Source organism: Dreissena polymorpha, chromosome 10, assembly GCF_020536995.1.
Source record: "Dreissena polymorpha isolate Duluth1 chromosome 10, UMN_Dpol_1.0, whole genome shotgun sequence".
Taxonomy (NCBI): Eukaryota; Metazoa; Mollusca; class Bivalvia; order Myida; family Dreissenidae; genus Dreissena; species Dreissena polymorpha.
In genome coordinates this window covers 65,788,268-65,814,643 of record NC_068364.1, presented here as the reverse complement: position 1 = coordinate 65,814,643, position 26,376 = coordinate 65,788,268, and the positions used below count along the sequence as shown (strand labels likewise).

At 35.1% G+C, this 26,376-nt stretch overlaps 3 protein-coding genes across 7 annotated transcripts in view; 1 reads left to right on the top strand and 2 right to left on the bottom strand.

Annotated features, from left to right (window-relative positions):
• The window catches only part of LOC127848623 (serine/arginine repetitive matrix protein 1-like), a 45,925-nt gene extending 28,988 nt beyond the window's left edge, over positions 1 to 16,937 (bottom strand). For 3 of the 4 annotated variants that reach the window (XM_052381189.1, XM_052381191.1, XM_052381190.1), the window contains exons 1-2: positions 16,873 to 16,937; positions 8,658 to 8,738 (exon numbers count right to left, since the gene is read on the bottom strand). In XM_052381189.1, coding sequence (XP_052237149.1) covers positions 8,658 to 8,738; positions 16,873 to 16,908 — 117 coding nt within the window. In that variant the 5' untranslated portion in view covers positions 16,909 to 16,937. The remainder of the gene's footprint in view (positions 1 to 8,657; positions 8,739 to 16,872) is intronic. The other variant, XM_052381192.1, reaches the window with a different exon arrangement.
• Positions 1,703 to 6,386, top strand: LOC127848635 (uncharacterized). The gene is made up of 2 exons (XM_052381213.1): positions 1,703 to 3,031; positions 4,798 to 6,386. Exon 1 carries the CDS (start codon positions 1,821 to 1,823, stop codon positions 3,021 to 3,023), a length of 1,203 nt encoding a protein of 400 aa, XP_052237173.1. The 5' UTR covers positions 1,703 to 1,820; the 3' UTR covers positions 3,024 to 3,031; positions 4,798 to 6,386.
• The window catches only part of LOC127848640 (receptor-binding cancer antigen expressed on SiSo cells-like), a 360,763-nt gene continuing 344,285 nt past the window's right edge, over positions 9,899 to 26,376 (bottom strand). The window contains exon 6 of one of the 2 annotated variants that reach the window (XR_008034610.1): positions 9,899 to 10,050. The gene's annotated coding sequence lies outside the window, so the exon portion shown is untranslated. The remainder of the gene's footprint in view (positions 10,051 to 26,376) is intronic. The other variant, XR_008034614.1, reaches the window with a different exon arrangement.

Below are 26,376 nucleotides of genomic sequence, written 5' to 3'. Positions count from 1 at the left end.
AAGCTTTCTTGAGTTATCATCCGGAAACCATTTTACTATTTCGGGTCACCGTGACCTTGACCTTTGACCTGTGACCTCAAAATCTATAGGGGTCATCTGCCAGTCATGATGGCCCAAGCGTTCTTGAGTTATCATCCGGAAACCACCTGGTGGACGGACCGACCGACAGACCACAGACAGACCGACCGACATGTGCAAAGCAATATACCCCCTCTTCTTCGAAGGGGAGCATAAAAAAAAAATTTGGTGGGGGGGATGGGGGGTGGGGGGAGAGGGGGGTATAATGTGGGTGTGTGATCATTTAATAGATGATCTTTGAAAAAAAAGAACAATTTTTTTTTATTTGTTTTGGGGGGGGGGGGGGTTCTGGGTGGGGGCGTGGTGGATGGTTTGGGTGGAGTGCATTGTGGTAATGTCAGGTAAGTGTTGTTTTGTCAAACTTTTACATAGATTTATCAATAATATGTATAATCTAAGTATAAAGGGGGCCATAATTCTGTCAAAATGCTTGATACAGTTGTCTGCTCTTGTTTATAGGTTGGGGGTCATGTTGGTTAACAAGTATGCAAAATATGAAAGCATTATGTCAAGGGACACAGAAAATATTTGGGGTAGTACGCAAACTTTAACATAGATTTATCAATAATATGCATATTCTACATGTAAGTATAAAAGGGGCAATAATTCTGTCAAAATGCTTGATACAGTTGTCTGCTCTTGTTTATAGGTTGGGGTCATGATGGTAAACAAGTATGCAAAATATGAAAGCAATATGTCAAGGGACACAGTTAACATTTGGGGTAGTACGCAAACTTTAACATAGATTTATCAATAATACGCATATTCTAAGTATAAAAGGGGCCATAATTATGTCAAAATGCTTAATACAGTTGTCTGCTCTTGTTTATAGGTTGGGGTCATGATGGTAAACAAGTATGCAAAAAATGAAAGCAATATGTCAAGGGACATTGGAAATATTTGGGGTAGTATGCAAACTTTAACATTTGCACGCAAATGCCAAGGGCAACGCCGACGCCGGGGTGAGTAGGATAGCTCCACTATATATATTTCATACATAATAGTCCTGCTAATAAATGTTGAGCCTTTTTTTTATGTTTTTTTTTTAAATCTTCAATTGGTACTTTTTTCCATTGGGAATTGGTTCTTTTACGCAAGTTTGAACTAAAAACGATTATGCCATTATGCTTTAATTCAGAAATCCTTGTTGCTGCTCAGTTCAGTCAACTATATCCCTCTCATGCAGTGATATACAGTCCTAAAGCTTTGGACAACAGCTTTTTCAGAACTGAACTGAATCACAGCAAAATATTTTTCTAGCATATAACCTCTATTTAAACGCAGTTCTTTTTTATCTCTCACTCAAAAAAAATGTAGACATTACATGTAAATAAGTTGCATACAAAGAATTTGAAACAGACATACACTAATGGAGATCTACAAAACCTTGCCTTTTCCTGGCTATATTGGGAAAATTTCATTATTTTCCATAAAGCCTTCTGGCTTTCACATGTATAATTTAGCATATCGTTCCGACGATATTTCTAATCGATCGCGATTTAAAGCATAAAAACAAATCGAGTATACCTCACTCCAACCGGAAGCGCTCTTCAATGGGAAGTCATAATTGTTTCGGCGATCGACAAGGTAGGCACGATTTTTTAGTGCTTTTTTCACACACGTGTTTTAACTTAGAATATTTTGTGTTTAGTATACAGAAAAGGGCTCACAAGGACGCTGTCCTTGTTTATAAATATTTATTTATAGGCAAGTATTCTTATATTTGTTCATAATTGGTAAAAATGAGCTCTGTTGAGAACGATGTTCTCGACTTATCGGATGTGAACGGAGACTCGGAGTTTTCCGGTTTCGAATCTGGTGATATCGTTGATACACCATATGTTGCTTCTATGGTTGAGGTTTCCACCGTGACTACTAAAGAGAAACGTGGAAAAAGTCCCGTTAAGGGAAAAAAGAAAGTTAAGTCCGTTGTCAAAAAGGCCTCAAAACCAGTTAGTCGTAATCAGACACCTACAAACAAGTCAAAAAAGTTGCCATTATCTTCTATTGACATAAATCAGCTCTCAAAGGAAGATATTGTAAAATTAAGACAGAAACTGGGTATTCCAGATGTTGACCCCCACTATTATGATACATTTGATGAATATTCTTATCAAGAGGTGGATCGGCCAAATTTACATGTGCAAATAAATTCAGAGGATGTTTCAGACACTGAAACTCCAGGACCTTCTAGGTCTAAGAATATTGAAGAAGAACTGTTTGGCTCAGTTACTTCTGAGGATGAAAATTGGCAGCCTCCTAAATTGAAGGCTTTAGAAACGGATAAACCCATTGCTAAATCTTTAGCAAAATTGATTAATGTGGCATGCACTTCTCAGTGCGATATAGAGGAAATTGCAAAGAAATATAAGATTCCTGAAAATGTTGATATGGCTGGACCACCACTTGTTAATCCTGAAATCTGGAAAATATTAGATAAAAGAGTGCACACACAAGACAGAGGTTTGGCTGAAATTCAGAATATTGTTGCCACAGCCATGGTACCGGTAATCAAATTAGCTGAAAATCTGAAATCGGCTGCATTAAATCAGGGAACAAAAACCCTTTTGTCGGACACACTTACATTGCTTGGTCAAGTACAGTACAATATTTCAGTAAAGAGGCGCTACAGCATTCGTCCTCATTTGAAAAAGAAATACTTTGGACTGTGTAATATATCAATGCCTATTACAAAGAATCTGTTTGGCGATGATGTGTCCAAGGAAATTAAATCATGTGACTCGATGGCATATATTGCTAAGGATTCCCAGTATGGGTCCTACAAACCATGGCGGGGACGTGGAACCAACAGACCATTTCGCAGAGGATATTCTGGGAATTATAGATTCCAGCCATATCCTGTACAGAGAGGAAATTTCTCAAGACCTTTCAGGGCCAGAGCAGGCCGGGTAGGAGCTACTTCAGCTTACCCAAACGACAAGTAGATTCCTCGGTCGGTAAACTTAAAAATTGTTTTGAAAGTTGGGAAAAACTAACCACTGACACATGGATACTAGATGTTGTCAATGGTTATTCCATTGAATTTTACAAACAGCCTGTTCAGAAAAAACTTCCAAATAGTATTAAATTTAATAATGAACAGCGAATTATAATAGATACTGAAATTAAAAAATTATTGGAAATAGGTGCCATAAAGGTATCCATATCAGAACCAAATGAGTTCATATCAAATATATTCATTGTACCAAAACCTGGTGGTAAATTTAGACCAGTAATTAATCTTAAAGCCTTGAATGAGTTTGTAACATACCATCATTTCAAACAAGAAACATTTAATGTTGTTTTGGATTTATTACAAGAAAATGATTTCATGACATCAGTAGACATGGAACAAGCATATTATTCTATACCAATTCATAAAGAAAGCCAGAAATATCTTAAATTTTATTGGAACGAAGTGTTGTACTCGTTCAGTTGTCTTCCGTTCGGATTGGCATCTGCCCCATATATTTTTACAAAAATTTTAAAACCAGTGTATTCCTATTTTCGACAGTTAGGCATACGCTGTTCATACTACATTGATGATTCGTTGAATATGAACCTGAATCAAGCTGTTTGTAAGGCTAACACACTAACAATGATTGACACTTTGCAGAAATTAGGTTATACCATTAACCATTCAAAATCGGTTCTGATCCCTACACAAAGGATGGTCTTTTTTGGATTTATTATTGACAGTGTTCAATTCATGGTTTTCCTCACAGAAGAAAAGTTACAAAAGATTATTTTGTACGCTCGAAATATTTATAGTAAAAATACAATTATTGTACGAGAATTGGCGTCATTTATAGGATTGATTATTAATGCATTTTATGCAGTTTTTGAGGCACCCCTACATTATAGGACTTTGGAAAGAAACAAAATTCTCGGTTTGAATTCTAGTACAGATTTTAATCAAAAGATGATTTTATCTGATGAAAGTAAAATGGAACTTTTGTGGTGGATAGAAAATATAAGATTAAAAAATGGAAAACGGATTCGTCCTTTTTCGATTCAGTCGAGATGTCGGACTGACGCATCTAAGCAAGGATGGGGTTGTGAAGAGTTAGACACTGAAAGATATTCTAACGGCAGATGGAATCCTGAAGAATCTGCTCTGTCAATTAATTATTTAGAATTACTTGCAATTTTCTATGCTTTACAATCATTGTATGTTCATCATTGTAATGTTCACATAGAAATACAATCTGATAACATATCAGCAATAAAATATATTAATGACATGGGTGGCATGACATCAATTTCTATGGATTTGTTAGCCAAAGATATTTGGCAATGGTGTATTGAAAGGAAAATATATTTGTCTGCTATTCATGTCCCAGGTGTTTTAAATACAGCTGATTTTTATTCAAGAAATTTTTCTGATGCAACAGAATGGATGTTAAAAGCAGATATTTTTTGTAGAATTACTTCTCAGTTTTTTGTACCTAAAATAGATCTTTTTGCATCCAGAATTAACAAGCAGATAGATAGATTTGTCTCTTGGTTTCCAGAACCTGGATCAACATATACTAATGCATTTAGTATTTGTTGGAAAACTGAAGTTCCATATATTTTCCCCCCATTTAATCTTATGTGGAAAGTAATCAATAAAATTAAAACTGATAAGGTAGAGAAAGCTATAGTAGTTTTTCCTATATGGAGGTCTCAAACATGGTTTTCTATGATGATGACTATTCTATCTGATTTTCCTGTCAGGCTACCAAAACACAGGGACTTGCTCACCCTGCCACACAACGGACAGGAGCATCCGTTAGCAAAGAAGATCATCATGGGCGCAGCAGTCTTATCCGGAAATCACTTGAGAGTCAAGGACTTTTACCAGAAACTGCAAACACTATCATCCAGTCATGGAGACCTGGAACTAGGAAGCAATATGACCTGGCGTGGAAACGATGGTATTTTTGGTGTTTACGAAGGAAAGTTAATCCCCTTATTACGACTGAAATTAAAGTAGTTGATTATCTTTATTATTTAAAGTATAATAATAAATCTTACTCAGTTCTTAACACACACAAATCAATGCTTCTACAGACATTACCTTTTTTCGGAAATTCTTGGTGTCAGAATTGTTTCTTAGTGAAACGATACCTTAAAGGTTGTTTTCATAGTAAGCCACCTGTACCGCGTTATAGATTCACGTGGGATGTATCAGTTGTTTTAAAATATTTAATGTCTCTTTATCCTTTGAATAATCTGACATTGAAAATGTTGACATTGAAATTGGTAGCACTGATTGCACTGGCTACAGCTCCAAGAGCACAGACTTTAGTTTCTATGAATGTTAATAACTTGTATAAGGAACAACAGGCAGTTGTGTTTACATTTCCTAAACTATTGAAAACGACTAAAATGGGTGATGCATTTCTGCTTAAAATAGATCATTATGACAAAGAAGAATTATGTGTTATGCATACTGTTTTACATTATCTTAGAGTTACTAAAACGATTAGGAAATCGTCACAGTTTTTTATATCATATAAAACTTTTCAGCCAGTTTCCTCTAGCACCATTGCTAGATGGTTGAAAGATGTGTTGACTATGTCGGGTGTCAATTCTGAAATCTTTAAGGCACATTCGTATAGAAGTGCATCCACCTCGGCTGCATTTAGTAGAGGATGTAGTTTAAAAAATATATTGGACACTGCAGACTGGAAGTCGGATAAAAACTTTCGAAAATTTTATCTTCGAAAGGCTTTAACAAATGAAAATGTCTCATTCTCCCAAGCTGTTTTCAATTCTCATGTTGATTAGACACAATATTTCTTATGGACATGGTCTTTTGTGTTGTTCAAATATCAAATATGTTTGATACATAATGCTTTTGAATTTGTTATACATTTTATAACAGATATGGTGCATTTATATAAGAGTGGAAGACAATACTTATTTGGAATTGATATTTGTTACACTTTTTATTTTTTGTGTTGTATTATATATCATTCTATGGAAAGAATGTTTTTGTTGCTTTTTAAAGATGCTAAATTATACATGTGAAAGCCAGAAGGCTTTATGGAAAATAATGACCCCTCATCCAAGCTTTAGTGATGGATGAAGGGGCATTATTGGAAATAAAGCCTGAGGCTGAGCATGTATATTCCCATCCCATTTGAACATTTTATATTTTGTTTAAAAAGGAATCAATGGATTTCCCACCCTTTATGAAGTAATGCAACAAAACATTCTTTTTACTGTAAATTATGACTTCCCATTGAAGAGCGCTTCCGGTTGGAGTGAGGTATACTCGATTTGTTTTTATGCTTTAAATCGCGATCGATTAGAAATATCGTCGGAACGATATGCTAAATTATACATGCTCAGCCTCAGGCTTTATTTCCAATAATGCCCCTTCATCCATCACTAAAGCTTGGATGAGGGGTCATTTTCAGGATTATGATATTTTTCTCGTAAAAAGTTCACTTTTTGGGTAAAACGAATCCATTATAACTCTGTAAAATAATGCAAATCATATTCATACAGGGCTATAGATAACAAGCGTATTTGCGTTATTACGCAATTAAAAAAAACAACAAGAGGGACTGAAAGGCCCAAAGTCACTCACCTGAGATAACAAAATATCATTGGGACAAATTTTCTGACCAAGTTTCACGAAGATCGGAAAATAAATGTGGCCTCTAGAGTGTAAACAAGGTTTTACCATAACTTGTGCTCATGTGAGCTAAAAAAGTAATTAAAATCAAAATAAATCTTACAAAAACGCAAATACAAATTTAATAACGTAATTCCCGTAAAAAAACCTTGCATCACGAAACACAATTTTTACGAACACAGGGTGTATTTTTAGGCTGGTTATTTTCCGTACAAAAATGTACCGGATAGTTTATAATGCCGTCCTATGAAGAAAAGAAGGCAGTCTTTCCAGCGGTTATCAATCTTTGGGGTATTATTGTAATTATTCGTAGACCCGTTCTACTTTCATTTTCAAGGTATTCAACTCAAAGTGACCCGAAAACGGGGTGCATAGCTTTGAACAGCCATAACTACATCAATTGTGCAGCGATTTTCACGAACTCCGTCTTATTCAACGCAAAAAAATGAATGAACTTTGATCAGAAATTCAGTAATTGTTAGTTGTTATGTACAGGTACCATTTTGAACTCCATTTGTATAAATAATATAATAACCTTAGTAGATTTTTATTATATTATATATGTCTTTCCCTAAATTACCCAATTGAGTTAAAAAACCTGGGTTGAAAAACCCAATTAAGCTCAAAATTAGGGGGTGACATTTTTTGCTAAAACGCTATTGAATTTACAAAAACCCTATTGTTGTCAAAAACAGGGGGTGAATTACCCAATAGACCCCTTGTTCATAAGAAGAAAGTCAAATATATCATAGTTATATACTTTGTAAGATGTAATTGAAATTCTATAGAGATATAATACTCATAAGACACTTAATTGTTTTTTCTTTATTTTTATTTTTTAAATTTATTCAGGGCTTCCACTGTCGCTCGCCAAATTCGCCAATGGCTAAAATTTAGCAATTTCGACGAATAAAAAAATCGTTTGGCGAAAATGTTCGGCGAACAATTTGTATTCCAGTCATTATGAGTCAAGTGCCGTCCCAGATTTTAAACTCTGTAAACCGTAGACTGTGATGCAATACATCACCTTGTTATTGACTGGAAAATTAGAAACGCAGTCTGCATCAACACCGGTCAGAACCAGGCATTGAGACAAAGGAAAGTGTCTGGTGTGAAAACAAAATAATGGTGTAACTGTACATCTTATTGGCTTTTATAAACAATTAAATCTGTTTTAAGACTGCTGCCAATTTAAAACAATTTGAGTAAAAGCAGTTAGCGTATTATAAACCCATTTAAGATTATTCATGAAAACATTTAAAGTTGACTTGTTTGTAAATAATTCTGTCATAATTTGTTAAAATGCTTTATGTAATACTGCATCTAATTGCAAAATTTCCATGTGGATCCCATTCGGTATCTGGTCACGATTTTATTGTGGAGTAGTACATCGTAGGAACAATTTAGTGTATTAGCTATAACGAAGCTAACTGACTATCCCAAAACCCCAGAAAACCGAGAATTTGCTTACCGATAAATAACATGGTGTTTTTCACGACTGACTGATTAACCACCATTCGCATCTAAAGTGCTGCGGGGCTATGCTTCCCAAAAATCGTTAAGTAAAATCGCATAAAATGAACAGACTAATATTGTCTTGAGTTGTTTGCATTAGTACCGGTATTAATTTTAAATTAAATTTACCGATGACATAAGTTGCGCTACATTGTACCTATACCAAGGCAAATGCTCTAATAGTAAACATGCAGAAACATATAAAAGCAAATATAAGTCTCTTGTCTACTTCAAGACTTGAAACAGGCAGTCCAAAATGCTTGGCTAAAACTTTGGCTACAGTTTTAAAAATTTGGCTACACAAAAATCTATTTGGCGAAAATGTTGGCTACAGAAATTTTTGAGCCAGGGGAAGCCCTGTTATTTGATTCAACAAACGGTAGATACGCTAGGAAAAAAGCCCCAACCCCTTCATTACACTAAGGAAAGTTACCTCAGTTTCAGTGTGTCTGCTCTCATCAGCTGTGCTCTCATACTCAGACAGAGCCGGCTCTGTGTGCTCACCTTCACTCTCCTGTCAAACAACACAAACCATTTACCACTATTTACCACTCAGATAGGCATTTTGACATGTTTGTAGTCCCATAGATTCATAGAAAATGAAATTAATACATGTAGATTAAAGTTGGAAAGGCTTCATTTTCAACCTTTGAAGCTGATGAGCAGCAAACAGCATAAAAGCTGATCAAAATGCAAGTTAAACGCAGGCTTTTCTGATTTTATGCTGATTATTGCTATGTTAGCGTTACCAATCGCCGAAATCGCCATTGGCAATTACAATTTCTAGCTGGCGATTAAAAATAAGAATGAAAAAAATAGACCCTATGCTTTACAAATGCACACTCTAAATGCCTGTTTTCAGGCCATATACATGTAAATTGCCAGAAACATCACTAAGATTACACAGATAACACCCTTACCTGAAAGGCCCCAGGGGATAATGACGACTGCCAAGGTCATTAATCTACATGGCTATTGTCTTAATTGGTCACGCTTTACACTACGACCAGAATTTTCGAACATTTCGGTTACTTGGCGATTTACGTGATAACTTAATCACTGAAGCGTGCCGTGTAATGACCTATGCTATAGATGTTACGATTCAACGTTATCCAATCAACCAGTACGGAATTGTCATTTAATCAGATGGGCGGAGTTATGGCATTGACATTATAAGCCACTTTAAACTAATTTTTCAAGAAACAACGATTTTGATTGGCTAAAAAAGTAGATAAGAGTAACTTCCCTTTATGGTCGCTATGCGACTTGAAAGACTGATTTAGAAAGTGAGTTGCAGATTCCGTGAAAAATGGATGCTGCGAGCGAAAATGGAAAGTCAAAGCAACAGAAATTAACACAATTCTTTAGAAAAGAAAGCGGACAGAATAATGTAAACTCAGGAAATGACCGAATGTTAGGTTCGCGATCGGAGGACGTCTAAAATAGTGCAGAAGTGAATGCAGAATCGGAAACGTCTACCTGTTAAGTCTCACGGTTTCGTCGTGAGTCTCACAGTTTTTGACATGCAATGACGGTTTCATGCTGACTAAGAAATTTCTCATGCATTTCGTCAAAAACAAAAACAAAAAGAAAACAAGATGTGTTTGTGAAACACAATGTCCCCCTATATGATGTTTGACCTTGTAGGATGGCCTTGACCTTGTGAAGGATGACCTTAACCTTTCACCACTCAAAATGTGTAGCTCCATGAGATACACATGCATGCCAAATATCAAGTTGCTATCTTCAATATTGCAAAAGTATTCATAAAATAAGCGATTTGGGCCACATATATTTGACCTCTGACCTTGAAGGATGACCTTGACCTTTCACCACTCAAAATGTGCAGCTCCATGAGATGCACATGCATGCCAAATATCAAGTTGCTATCTTCAATATTGCAAAAGTATTTATAAAATAAGCGATTTGGGCCACATATATTTGATCTCTGACCTTGAAGGAAGACCTTGACCTTTAACCACTCAAAATGTGCAGCTCCATGAGATACACATGCATGCCAAATATCAAGTTGCTATCTTCAATATAGCAAAAGTTATTGCAAAATGTTAAAGTTGGCGCAAACAGACAGACCAACAGACCAACAGACAGACCAACAGACAGGGCAAAAACAATATGTCCCCCACTACTATAGTGGGGGACATAAAAAGTAATGTTTGGATTTTATAAAATGTCGTATAATTACTACCGAGACGGACAGGCAGTTTTAGTGGTTTCAATCCTAAATACCACATGTACCAAAAACTGTTTAACGGTGTTAATGTATCATTATCACTACGCCACCGGTGTCTATGTAAACAAAATAATTGGCTGCAAAATGTCAGAAAGTGGCTCACCAGCAAAGAAAAATTGTCAAGCAAAAAAGGGCTAATTTCAGACAAAAATTGTCTTAATTTTGCTCAGGAAATAGCCCCAAAATGCACCACAGACAATCTAGGATCCAAAAAATGTCAGGGGGAAGGGGGTGGGGGCATGCCCCCGGACCCCCCTAGATTTGGCGACTCAGTTTTTTTCCTTAGCACCAACCTAGATATAGCCATTGTCACTTCGCATCTGAGTGAGAAAGACAAAAGGGTTCATAAGCTGCTGGATTCAACTGTAAATATTTTTTTTGTTGGCTCAAAATTGTCAAAACAACATTTAAACACTTTTTTGCTAAAAAATGCTTCAAAATTGAGCAGAGAAGTGTGTCCAGTATTATATTTACTAAGGTTGAACTTATATGGATAGGAGATGAACAAGATACTGAGATCTTGGAAACCTTCTAATGGGAATTTTTAGCTCCCATTTGGGACAAATACAGTTGAAACACGATGGCTCGAACTCGCTTGGCTGGCATTTCCGGTTGGCTCGAACTCTCTTCGAAGCACCAATTTGATATTTCTATATATTTATATAAATTTTTGTTGGATGGTTTGAACTCGCTTGGCTCCAATTATCGGATGGCTCGGAATGTTTTCACAGTCCCGGCCATAGTTTTCACAGGTTCATTTGTTCGGTTGACTTGAACTCACTTCGGGCTGCATAAAACTGTTAATCGATAAGGACCTTTTGATTAGAGGCAGGCAATAATTGATGTCATACAGGTTGCAAACATGCCATCGACTGAATCTTTAATTCAGTGGAGTAAAAGATGGCATTTGCTTAAAATCTGACTTTCTTGTAGACGCAGTATTATTATGGCTAAAATGGCTGACTCACTTCTTACTTAGCAATCTAGAGAAGGCCCCGGTACCCATTTTGGGTGGATATCTCAATCAGCACTACAAAATGGGTCAGCTGTAGGATGTAAAGGGACTAAGAGAAAGTTCAACGTAAAAAAATACACAGAAAAATATTAAGCCATTTCGGCAGTAGAAAGAGGCAAAATCAACAAAAGCGGAAATTGACGTAGAATTAAGATTGAATGCATGTTTTGTTTCCAACAATTTTGGGGGGTGGGGTGGGTGGGGGGTATAGTATAGTGTGAGGGTGTGGTGGTCATTTGTGAGATGATCTTTAAACAAAAAACATTGGGGGGGGGGGGGATTCAGGGGGGGGGGGGGGGGGAGGGCACGGGGGATGGTTTGGGTGGAGTCTATTGTGGTATGTCAGGTAAGAGTAGTTTTGTCAAAGTATCAATCAAATCTAATCATAAATAAAGAAGTTATGGCATTTTTAGCAAAATTTAATAATTTGACCTTGAGAGTCAAGGTCATTCAAAGGTCAAGGTAAAATTCAACTTGCCAGGTACAGTAACCTCATGATAGCATGAAAGTATTTGAAGTTTGAAAGCAATAGCCTTGATACTTTAGAAGTAAAGTGGATCGAAACACAAAATTTAACCATATATTCAAAGTTACTAAGTCAAAAAAGGGCCATAATTCCGTAAAAATGACAACCAGAGTTATGCAACTTGTCCTTTTACTGTACCCTTATGATAGTTTGCGAGTGTTCCAAGTATGAAAGCAATATCTATGATAGTTTAGGGGTAAAGTGGACCAATACACAAAACTTAACAAAATTTTCAATTTTCTAAGTATAAAGGGCACATAATTCCGTCAAAATGCCAGTCAGAGTTACATAACTTTGCCTGCACAGTCCCCTTATGATAGTTAATAAGTGTTGCAAGTATGAAAGCAATAGCTTTGATACTGTAGGAATAAAGTGGACCTAAACACAAAACTAAACCAAATTTTCAATTTTCTAAGTATAAAAAGGGCACATAATTCTGTCAAAATGCCAGTCAGAGTTACATTACTTTGCCTGCACAGTCCTCTTATGATAGTTAGTAAGTGTTGCAAGTATGAAAGCAATAGCTTTGATACTTAAGGAATAAAATGGACCTAAAAACAAAACTTAACCAAAATTTTCAATTTTCTAAGTATAAAAAGGGCACATAATTCTGTCAAAATGCACGCCAGAGTTAACTTACTTTGCCTGCCCAGTCCCCTTATGATAGTAAGTAAGTGTACCAAGTTTGAATGCAATAGCATTGATACTTTCTGAGAAAAGTGGACCTAAACGCAAAACTTAACCGGACGCTGACACCGACGCTAAGGTGATGACAATAGCTCATAATTTTTTTTCAAAAAATAGATGAGCTAAAAAAATGCCATTCATTTTTTTTTAAGTAAAAGGTCAATGTCTGCTTCACAAAGGATTTGATTTTCATAAAAAGCTTAAAATGCACAAGGTAAGATGATTCGATAGTTGCAATAATTCAACTCTCCGCTTTATAACAAAAAGGGTTGCTGCGAGTTACAATGCGCCGTCTATTGTTCAAAGGTGCAAAATTGTATCACTGCTGCTAAGGCTATGGAACACTGAGTGATACTGCAAAAACTTATCAACGTTTACCTGTCTAAAGCAAAAAATCATGCAAATTGTACCATAAAAGCAAGAAATAATTGCTTTTTATATACTTTGTTATTCTTTTGAACGCTCTATCCACCATATTGCATATTGGGAACTGTTAAAATGTTGCAGACAAAAAATATTCCTATCAGTTAGGTCGCAGTACACAAATCTTTTGCACATTTTGATATTTGATTAAGCCTTAATTGATAACAATGTCGAACGGTTGTCGAATATTTACACTGTTCAAATTTCAAAATGAAAATGTCAGCAAGAATAGTGTGTTGAAATATTTTCATGTTGTTTAGGTTTCATCCGTAGGCTTCCATTCAGGTAAATTTAATGTGTATTTGAAGTTTATTCATTGCTTTCCTTAATTGGTAACCAACCAAGTCTGTTTTGTGATGCGCACGAAATGTGTGCGCAAAACTGCCATTGTGTTTTTGAAAGAGTGCATATGGACTCACAGAGCTACCATAGCAGAATTTATCAAAGGCTCTGGGAGTACGTTTATCACAACAGGGCTCACGCAACTGGGCCATGGGGCGATTATATCGCCGCGTCTTCCCTGTAATCGCCCTGATCAAAAGCACCGGCGATAACCACTTCGCCCTAAAATCTGGCAATTATCATATCCGCAGCGCTATCAAAGTTGCTTCTGTTTATTACCGAATACACGCCGACGTCAATCAAATGACCGAATCGAAGAAACTCCGCCCCCGGCGTAGTAAATTACCTATTGAAAATTGATAAGCAACCATTCACAGCGCTCGTCATACAGGTATTTGGCAGGGTTCTCTCCTGACTAATCAGAGCGTGGGTTACAAACTCCATTTCGGCTTATAGAAAACATTCCGACACCGGGCTAGACACTTTGTTAATTGATGACAATTATCGCATTCAATGTCCCCAAAACAATGTGGATTAAAAGAATGTCGGTCTCTATGTATTAATTGGTATCCGTTCTTGGTAGACAGGTATGTATATTTTAAGCTCCTCGCCCGTATTGTCCGTTTTTCAAACCATGAAAACTTGCTTTTCGCGAGTAGTAGATGGCTTAAAATTGTCCAGGACGGGAAAAGATGAGATGATGCGGACGAAAAGTGCGAACAATTAACGTATGTCCCCAGTTATGACGAATCTTTATACTCATTATCTTGGTCATGATCATTCTGAATCGAGAACTCGGACTGTTAACACAAAATATATGTTTATAGGTGTCTATCGCAACCGGTGTTTATTTTTGGTGTTATCACTTCATATACACTTATATTTGTTAATGCAGCATCAACATACTAAAACAATATCCCGGAGAGAGAAAAATAATGCATTTAATATCAAGCGTACTTTCGTTTGACAACTGGTCATGTACTATGTAAATTTAGTTTTAGTGCAGATTCGTTCATACGACACACAAACACTAACTCCGATCCTTAATTAAAAAAAGACAGTTCCTCTTGGCTTAGAGGGCTGGGGCAGTAATGTGAAATATCGAATATAATACTTTACGATACGCTGGCCGAAACGCTTGGAGTGATATTATGCGCATATAACAGTATATGATATGTTTATAGGTGTCTATCGCAACCGTAAATTTAGTTTTAGTGCAGATTCCTTCATACGACACACGAACACATATCGAATATAATACTTTAAGATACTGGCCTAAACGCATAAAACCCATTTTCGCATGACGCGGCTATGAAAGAGTGATTTAAACGTGTCGAAAAAAATCTAGGTAGATCAAATCCCGCGTCGTTGCGGTAATGTTTGTTGAAAGTTGTTATTGTCATGCAAACTCGTTGATTTAATCCAATGTTTAATGTTAGCAAGTGTTTGTTTTTTAATTGAATTGTGAACAAAGAGTCGGTTAAAGTCTTCGGAAAATTTGCACTCCGTGTGAATTGACAGTTTGACGTCATCAAAGGATAGTCGCTTCCTGTCTGAAGCAATAATGCGACAAATTTCTCACTGACAAAATTTTGTCTAGCTATCAACATTCCGAACTTATCGTGTATTTGTTCCTCATTGGTAATCGTCCAATTTAATAATAGCACGTTCATAGCTCCGCCTTCGAATCTTTTGCAGAGAACGGAGGTGGAGTTTAACAGTTAATTGAGCAAGTGTTTTACGCAAGTTGAGTTCCGATGTGCTGAAATTATTATGGCGGACGCCCGTGTTTACAAAATTCCTAAACGCATATATCGTAAATAACGGCAGTGTTTTATTAGATTATTTATAATATTTTATCATCTTTAATATCGGGTTTGTTTAATATAATTAACATGTTAAACAATATTAATGCGTAACAGACTCGGAAATAAATTTGATGGGGTAGCAATTTTACTGACGCTGATTTTCCTATTGTCTGTAATTTTTACCTGAAATAAATCTTGAGAAGTCCTTGAAAGTCCGCAAGCTGTACTATTAGTAAAAAGTGCTTTTTGTACTGAGCTGAAGTGCTCAAATTCAAACATACATGTATATATTGAGTTTTATGCTTTGCTCTTGTGTCATATGTATGAACTGATAAATTAGTGCTTATAAAACTGATTTTCAACATTATTTTCTTATGTTTTTATGCTTATATTTTTGTCAGTAATAAATTTATTAAAAGGAATGATTTTATTACTTTAGTTCATACACATTAACAGGTCATGGTTCACAATGGTCCATCGGTGATCGCAAAAGATCCACTTCTCCCTAAAACTGCCCCACTTCTCCCTCTCAAGAGCTTAGGGAGAAATGACTTCTCCCAAAAATTGGAGTCTAGCTTGAGCCCTGCACAACATCAATTCCGATACAACTGAAGAATGTCAAATCACAGACTAAACTATTCACATGTATGGTGGGCGAACCAGTTATCGAACACCTAAGGAATTACCTTAAAATTGAAACACTTAAAATAACAAAAACGTAATGTTTTAACAAATGACTAACAGTTCAATCATTTAATAACTTATCTGTATAGTTTTCCAGCAGATATCCTTCAAAAATTCATAACAATGATTCCCTGTTTAGTGTCACCTTTAGCAGACAAAATTAAATGGTGGCCGATGTAAACATGACCTATTACCAGACAGTCCATATATACAACTCCAGTATATACAAAGTCACATGACTATCACGTGACCCGGACTTGGCGAAAAAAATGTGTGTCAGCTGTAATTAAAATTGCAAATGGAAATATGGTTTTTGGTGTGTAAGTGCAGGTTTTGATAAATGCATTCAAAAAGTAATAGCAAAAAACACATAAAACTGTGTAAATAACAATAAATGCATTCCTTTAACCTCAGGTGTCGGCGCATTTGTTTCAAGCTAAGTAGGCAAGTAGGTCATGGTCTTCATATACGACCATTTGTTGATGGATGAGACGTCGTGCGCACTTTTGCACATGCGCATATTGAACCAAAACAAAACGTCCGATAATAGGTGCTGTTCGATAACAGGTACTTCTACGATGTGCGTGAAAATAGTTTTGTTTATTAAATTAATAAATAGCAAATTTGTCTTGTTCTTGAACATAACGAGGAGTGTAGTGAACTAGGTCACCTTGCTGTTGGGCTAGTTCTTACGCGAAAGGGTAGTGTAGCAATTGCCATATCTACATAAATACATCAGCTCATATGCATTAGGAGATGCAAACAAATCGCGAAAATGTGTGACAATCAGAATGTTAACGGTTTTCTATGTAAAACATACTTATAGGGATAACTTTAGGAATTTTTATAATTGACCGAAACAAAAAATAAATAAAGATGTGAAGGAGGCAATATAACTAGCGTTTTTCTTACATATTCGTCACTTTTCCTTCGCCTTCGCTCCGCCATTTTGATATATGATCCCTCGGTTACAATCAAATAAATTTAAATGTGAGCAGGCTAACATACACTATGTAATTTGATATATGTATAAGGCTGTATGTGGACTATGTTGATGGGTACATCTGGTTTTATCTTGCAATTGTCTTAACCTCACAACGACATTGATCCAGGATAGAAGGTTACATCGGATTCCGTAGTTCTTGAGTTTCAGATGTAACCTTATATACGGGCAAAAGCTTTTTTAAATAGTTGTGTACGATCATATTAAATAAATATGTATACTGTTTCAATCGCTTTAAACCTGAAGCTCGAATAAATTTCGAATACATTTTATAATAACAATGAAACACATTGATAATGTTTTATTGGCGTCGCTCTGGAGAGCGGCGACTAGTATGTAATGCATTTTATTTTCGCTTATGGGAGGAGAAGTTATTTTACGGATCAATGTATATATTTTTGTTTTAAGAATATCTTGCATATTGGTGATTTTTTGTGTAAATTAGTGTAAATAAGTACTGCATTTGTTCATATTACATTTATTACAGCGTTTATTGCCAATAATGCAAAGCTAATTGTTTTAATTAATAACTGATCCACAACTGATCACAGGGGAAAGATCACAGGGACTTTCTGGTTTGTATAAAAAAACAAAACATAATCAAAATATATTTATTTTGTGGTTTTTCTAATTTGCTTATTTAGTGGAGAATCAATGTAGTATGATATTTGACTACCTATCGCGCAAAGAAAGTTTATTGGAAGGCGTAGTGGTACGAAAACGTACAATGTATTAGTTTATAAATAGACATATAATAACGATCGCTATACACAACTTCACCAAATAGCAGTACGTAAATGATGTCAGCCGGAATAGCTCAGTTGGGAGAGCGTTAGACTGAAGTTGTTTACGCAACAATCATCTAAAGGCCCCCCGGTTCAATCACGGGTTCCGGCACGAATGAAACAGTTCGGCGGCTAACAATTTTTTTCAGTCAGGTTAATAAATATAATAAAGCTTTATTTTATTTAGACATTTTAAAATCCATTTTACTACAATTGGACATTTTTATTAAAATTAATGGATGCCGCGTGGTGGCAACGTTAATAAAAATTTCTTAAATCACTTAAATATCTTATAAAAAATACACGTGTTTTTATATGAACAAATAAATGCAAACAACACATCTATTATCCATGTATTTTTATGGTTGTCTATCATAGGCCCTAAGTACTATCCTTACCACATATAGAGCACGAAGCGCGACACGTATTATTGATTGTAACAATGAGTTGCGATAAAGGAAGCAGCAGCTTATCAAGGAGGAGCTATGTCCCAGCAACCCGTTTCCCTAATGTCAAGCACTCCTCTGAGTTTTTTTTAAGAACCACATATAGAGCGCGAAGCGCGACACGTGTTACTATCCAGGTGGTATGGGCCCTTTAGCGTTATCCGACCATTACGTCCATAGTTATCTTCCTTAGAATTTGAGAAAATTTTGAAATCGTTGTTCGAAGTCCAAAATTTTCATCCGATTGTTCCCAAACTTGCGCAGGTTTTTTATTTATCAATGAGTACCCAACCCAAACTCTCTATATGAGCAACATCGGACCATAAGTCCAAAATCATGTCTCTTTGAATTTATAAATAAAAGTGAAAAACTGCTTGGTTAGGTGATTATGTCAACATTTTTCATCAGATTCTTTCCAAACTTACAGTGTCTTCATATCAATGAGCATTTTTACCTCATTAAAAATGAGAAACAACGGGACAATAAGTCCAGAGTTTTTTTCTATTAAATTTGACATAATAAACAATTTCCACTTGTTTAAAAGATTTCACAACTTTCGTCTGAATCTTTCCAAACTTGTTAAGTGTTTTTATATCAGTATTACTCGAACCCTATTGAAAATGATGAATATCGGAGCAATAAATCTATTATGATGTTTTACTGAATTTCAAAGTATTGTGAAATGCAGCTTCTTTATGCAATTTACAGTTTTCATTCATTTTTTTTCAAACTTTTAAAGTGTTCAATGAGTACTCAACCCCTATCGTAAATGAGTAACGTAAGAATAAGTTCAGAATCATCTCCCCTTGAAGTTGAGAAAATATGCTTACAAGATGAAGCAGATTTTAAAAAACCTACACAGTTCTGTTCAATTAATGAAAACTGCACGCGGATGCCAGTAAAAAAAGGAAACCAATGTAAATAAAATGAACTATGAAATATTTGGGGATAACAACATAAAATCATAGATAATGGTTATTTGGGGGTTATAACACAACATCATAAATAAAGGCTATTTGGGGGTTATAGATAATGGTTATACCAGTATCTTTTTCTATTTTGTTTAAAATAATCGGCCAATATATTAATATTTTAATTAGAAAAAAATCGTTCCATGTAACTTCATTGAGCGCCTTTTACACTGAAATTCACGACGCCATTTGATGCTTTGCATCAATACTTATCTCGTTTAGATCTCAAATATCTTGTTTAGATCTCAAATATTGGTTTACGTAACGAACACGTTACTTGTTATGCTAAAATTAACTCTTATGTGATGGATTTTGTGTCATCCTAGAATTTCCATTATTTAGCGTTTATCTCTCAAGATGATACCATGTTCATGCTCTACCCAGGAAACTCACTCCACAGATTTCTAAATAAGCCTTAGGCTTTTGATGCAGTGAAGCTTTAGTGAAATAAAAAGGTTAATATTAATCAGCTTGAACTTAACGTGTGATCTGCTGAATTGGTAGATAATCTGTAAGTAAGCAAACCACCAATAGAGTTTGTTTTTGTTGTGATTTTGGCGCGACGTCGTACGACGTCATCATTATTGTTATTGTTTTTATAATTGTCAGTTGAATAATTAAAACGTTAGTAAAAGGTCGAACCTGGAATTAATTACGTTTCTTTCTCACAACCGAGGTACATTTGCATTAACAATACGATCGCCGACATTGGTGCCGTGATCAGCAGAGAAAGACAAACAAAAGAAAAGTGAGTCAGGAAATCAAAGTAAAAACACTGTTCACTCGACTTTTTCTAGATCTCTTTTTTTAAATTCAATTATTCAGTGTGACACGATAGACATTGGATATTGTGGTGTGATATCTTATCAACATTTTCTTATAAAATAGGGTTTGTGTTATGTTAATATTACTAAATATTTTCTATTTTTTCGGGGCCGGGAGAATGTTGTGATTTTTGCGCGACGTCTTACGACGTCGCCAATGACGCGAACGTTTGCGTCTTAAGACGTCATCATTATTGTAATTGTTTTAATAATTGTTAGTTGAATATTTAAAACGGTAGTAATAGGTCGAACCTGGATTTAATTACGTTTCTTTCTCACAACCGAAGTACATTTGCATTAACAATACAATCGCCGACAGTTTTCATTTTGGTAGGTATGTCCATATTTGTCAATAGTCTTGAAATAAAAAACAAGATTACACACATTTAAGGATTATTTTTCCGCGTAAACAGATATCTCAGTATCTGTTAATATTTGTGTGTCTTATGACATAAAAATAAAAACAATATCCATAGCAATTTGTTTTGCAGCACTTCCTGTTAATTGTCCTGCAATATGAGTTTGTTCCCTGACACATCCAAGTATTTTTCTGACACTAAGAGAGAGTTATTTGGCACTGAGAGCCAGTTGTTTCTGCCTCTAAGAGTAAGTTATTCGCAAATTCTAAACCATTGTCAATCGCTTAGAGTAAGTGTCACCGAGGAACAATAATTTTACTCAGAGTTGCGGTTGACTTGTTTATCATAAATACAATCAACCATTATTATTTATGTGAACTGTTTTAGAGAGGAACAATTCTATAAAAAATATTGCAATTAGTCCAGGTCATTAACATTATGAAATAGGAATAGAAAATTCACAATATAAAGAACTTAATCAAAAGGCATGAAAACAATGAAACAACTTTTAATTTTTAACATTAATAAATACGTTTAATAACATAATATGATAATAAAATAAATTATATAATATTATAAAATCAGCAACAGCGATTTACTGGAAATGCCTTATTTACTGGAAATATTAACTTAATTAAAATAGTTTAAAACAATAAATTAAAATTACAGGCGTAACTGAAACATTTGAATATTTAATACCATTCGAATCAAAATAAATAGGTCAGTTGCATATTTTTTCGTTAAGTATGAATACCGGTACATATCGAAATATAGCACATAATTTAATGTCGCCAACATGTTTCCCTCAAATCAAATTTACACACAACTACGATATGTGCTTAAAGTACACCGGAGTATGACCGGGCGTCTTTAAGCGTTATTACCTGGGTATAGTGTAGTAAACTTCAGAATACTCGGATATTTTTAAGTAGAACATGAAACGACAACGACCGATTAAGAAAATTTGTGGCAGTTAAAAGCTAGATAATTTTGGGGTTATCGAGCACATCAGTAAAAATCTTTCGTATACATGTAGTAAGACCAAACGAAAAGAAAAGTTACACTAACTTTGCCATAAATGATGGTAGATTGGTGTACTAAACGTGAGGTGTTTGTTTGTTTTTTTTCTAAAAAAAATCTTAACGATTCCCCAACTTTATAAGTATATGTTTTGGTCAATTTTAAGTTATTTCAGTGAAATGGATCGAATAAATTAAACTTGATTGTTTATGTAATATCGATAGTTATTTAGTGAATATGATCGACAACTTATAGTGCAATACCGAAAATAAGGGAATAGTTGGCACAAAAATTCAATATCGGTAGTGAAGTCGGGTTGGATGAAACACCTTTTCTTCACGCCTTTTTTGTAAACTGGGCAGGTCCGAGGATTTGACTGCCTGCAATATCTGACATTCGACAATTCTTGGTGGTTTTTAGGTAGTGAAATATGGGCTTTAGCTATGTGTGGCAAAGAGCTACGCTGTTCGCTATAAAGTCACGCAAGGTTTCGTTTTCTCGTTAGCGTATAAGATAGCTTCTAACCAGACTGAGAAACTGCACAGGAAGGTCTGTACCTACGCTGTCCGCATATGGTATAAGACCAGTTTTCGCATGCCGCGGGTCAATTAAATTTATATTATTCATTATTTTAGCTAAAACTTGAATGCTTTCAAGTAAATACTTTATAAATTGATAATACTGGTTACGTGAATGAATTTTTATTTTAAAGGAATTTTTATGAATTAACAAATTGAGGATGTATATAAATGATTATAATGGTTAAATTATATGACTATCATTTCGTTGTCGTTCACGATGGGTGAAGTACGTTTTATTAAAACGTTGGTATACCAACTTCGAGTTGTTTGAAATGTGGGCACTTCAAGTGACATTAGACGCATCTAACAGTATATGCTATGTTTATAGGTGTCTATCGCAACCGTTGTTTATTTTCGGTGTTTTCACTTCATATACACTTATATGTGTTAATGCAGCGTCAACATACTAAAACAATATCCCGGAAAGAGAAAAATAATGCATTTGAATATCAACAGTCGAATTCGCCAGCATGTACTAGTATATCATGCATGTACGATGTGAATCTAAATTTAGTTTTACTTTTAGTACAGATTCGTTCATACGACAAAAAAAAATTTGATTTACGGATCATTTTAATTTCCTGCGACGATATCTATTCATACGACACACGAACACTAACTCCGATCCTAATAAAAGACAGTTCCGCTCGGCTTAGAGGACTGGGACAGTGATGATAAATATCGAATATAAAATATATTTTTTTATAAACAACTGGTAGCAAGATGAGTTGCAGATAATTGGTCAGTTACCACATTTTAACTAACTCTTTTGATATTTTAAAGCATAATAGTCGCCTTTGGACAGTGCATTACGTATGTATTTCCCAAAATCAAAACGTGCATATGCGTTAAGAGCGCTCAGTAAATATTGAATTGCGGGATATTAATTGTGCAACCTTTCATTTTTTCGGGATGATTTGGGGATATGTGTTTTGGACCGTACGTGCAGTTTGGGAACATGCATGTTTTAAATTGCTTTCATTTTAACGAAGTAAACGTTTCTTAAATTGATAATCGTTTGCTTGCTTCAATTTACATATGTATGCGCGTTTGTTATAGTGAAAGAATACAAAAGTGTACTCTACCTTTAAAAAATCAGCTAATTAGAATGATCCTTACAAGTACAATGCAAACATGTTATACTGTTTAACAACTGCTATTTATGTGGGCCTCGTTCTAGGGAAACCAGAGGATGTGCATGTGTGTAAAGTTTCGTACCAGATAAACCCGCGAAGTCCGCTTTGGCTGGATTTTCGTTTAGAATAGACATCCTTTTTAACGAAGAATTATTAACAACGGAAAGTGCCGTTCTTTATTAACCTTTGCGGTCTGCACAGGCTTATCTGGTAATATACTTTAAACACGAGAATTAAGCCTTGTTTTCTCAGAGCGCGGCTTACTGTATATATGTACGGACCGCTTTATAGCAGTCGCAATTTTCAAGCATCACTTGACATTTAAAGGGGCCTTTTCACAGGCTTAGGCATGTATTGAAGTTTGTCATTAAATGCTTTGTATTGATAAATGTAAAAATTGGATCTAAAAAGCTCCTGAAAAAACAAGAATAATATTAAAGAAAGAAAAAAAGGAACCCTCAACTGGGCTCGAACCACTGACCCTGGAGCCCTGGAGTAAAAGTCCTTCGCTTAGCCCACTTGACCATCCGTGCTCACACCATTAGAGATGTATTTTATACTTCATATAAGCAATCCTCGTAGTATCACAATCTTATAACAACAACAGAACTCTCCAAATTATTCAATCGTTTCGCGTTGCTAAGCTTTATAACTTTCAGGTTTTTAAATCGTTAAAAGATGCATATAATATATATTATATATAGAGCATGGTAAATGTTTGGAGTATTATTGTTTCCTCACAAATATCATAACTACAACGAAAAGTTGCGAATCTGAAACATTTTTTTAATTTTGAAAATTAACCAACACGTGAAAATGCCCCTTCAAGCTAAGGATATAGGCGTAAAAGGTACAACGTCCGGAACGCAAAAAGTTGTTTCCTGAAATGCGCTGACAACCCACTTTCGACTACGATATTCGATCGGCATGTATACCAATCATAAACGTGCAAAGTGGTGTAATGGCAAATCTACCAATCATAACCGTGCAAAGTGGTGTACGTGCAAAGCGAACGTTCGACAAGTTTAGCAACCTTGCAGTAGGTTAAGGTCAGAGGAGCGAAATTGGTTGGAGTATGGAGACAGATTTCTATATTCGACGAGAAAAAGTATGTTCTTTAACGATATTGTGCTGAATTATGACGATTTTGTTATGGGTTGAGTACGTATACACGTACTTAATGATGTGCCTCTTGCATTGCTTTTTAAATGACCGCTTTGACGTGTGTTCCGACATCGTGAAGTAATCATCTGTTTAAAATAAGTGTCTTTATAATAATAATTTAAAAGAGTTCTTAATGTTGATTGCGTTTGGTATTGCGAAATATGTTCTTAAAGCAAATGCATATGAGAGGTGGTATGAATCATTATCAAGAGTTGTGAATGGCATATACTGAAGAATATTTTGGGCGAATAGGACATCTCAACATGCCATTTTCCATTGTCTCAGCCGAATACATGGGCATAATTTTATTTTCGTTGCCGTCATCATGACCATCTAATAATTGGTCACGGCCGTTATCATGAGGCGTTTTTTAAAACCCAAGCGAATTTAATCGTTTATAAAAATGTTGTCTGTTCATATGGAAAGCTGTTATTTGGAATAACCAAAGAAAACTGACTAACAATTTCAATAAAATGTTTTTCATATTTATCTTTGGTCTAAATCCTGTGTAATTATACTTGGACTGAGAGAGTGGAAAATTTTGTTTGAATTTTGGCCTCATTATAACGGATTTGTTGAAAAGTAAGCAGTTATGAAGGGGATTACGTTCACAAAGTCCATATTACTTAGGCTCTCGAAGAACACAATCAAACCTGCTCAATCCTATACGTAAATACAAAGAATCGGGAAATACTAACACTCCGCTTTCTACCGGCATGTATTAAGTAGCTCAGGCATCGCATGATCCACAGTCGTCGCTGGAGCCGATTGAACGATGTGATAATCATTATATAGTTATGTGTATCCTAAATGCGCAGCTAGTAAACTTTATATATATTAATGAGATCAGGAAAGTGAGAGCAGACGATGTGTATATAAGTGGAGAATTAGCTTAAATAAGGAAAAGTTAATGGGAATAACGTGTAATTTTGTCGAACTAAACGTGTTTCTGATGGGTTGCAACCACAACCTACCAGAATATTGCTCAGGACAACAGGTTAAACTTTTTTCTGAAAGTGAATGGCAATTGGATCACGAATACTTACATGTAAACAGCACTTAGGACGCAAGTAAAATACCGCGGTGTTAATTTATGAGGTTAATACTAACTAAGATATTGAATTGATTGAAGCAAATAAATTCGAAACAAATCGAGATTTAAGCAAAACATTATAGACGGATTATGTTGACCGAAATTGTGTTTGGAAAACGTTATCGCGAGCTCTAGTAAATCAGTCTTTGGCTTATTACTTTAAGGCCGGGAAAAAGCAAACAGAAAGCATAAAATATGTAGGCATAAATATCTTTTTCTAGTCGAGAAAAACATATAATGCTAGAATAAATAGAACAATTTGCAACACAATAAAGACTCTCTTTCAATATATTGCTTGCAGTATGCATATAATGTGATATATTCTTTATTTTGCTTAAAAGTAACTAGCATCGCGAAAATAGATGACGTGGGCAAAACAGTTTCGAGTTGTATAGGTATGTCAAAAACTGATACTTTATATACTTTCGACCTTGCTTGTACTTTATATGGTAGCATGCTTCTGCATATGACACCAATCATTTTCTAGTTAATTCGAACACTTTTTAAGGAAACTAAAGAAACTCGAGAACAATATAGAATTTAGACTTTTTTCGTGATGAAATTATATTGATGTAACAATCAAAAGTAAAGGGGGGGGGGGGGTAACTTAATAAAGTTGTACTGGTTTTGCAAAATATACGGATGTCACAAACAATTTAAAAACTTATTTCCGTTGAAGGGATTTAGTAAAAAAGTTTTTTGGCAAACATTTTTGGAATTTGTCTGAGTTTGAAACTCGAGAACAATCAATACAGGCTTGTTTTGTGATAAAATTATATGGCAATAACAATCAAAAGTAAAGGGGGGGGGGTAACTTCGTGAAGTTTTACTGGTTTTGAAAAATGTACGGATGTCACAAACAATATTAAAACTTCAGGATTTTTGTTGAAGAGATTGAGAAAAAAAACATTTGCCATTTTTTGGGAATTTTTATGAGTTTGAACTTTTTTAAAAATGCATTTTATCAATTTTATTTTCTATTTCTTTATCGAATACAGGATGAGCTCAAAATTTTCAACTTATAATAAGACGTA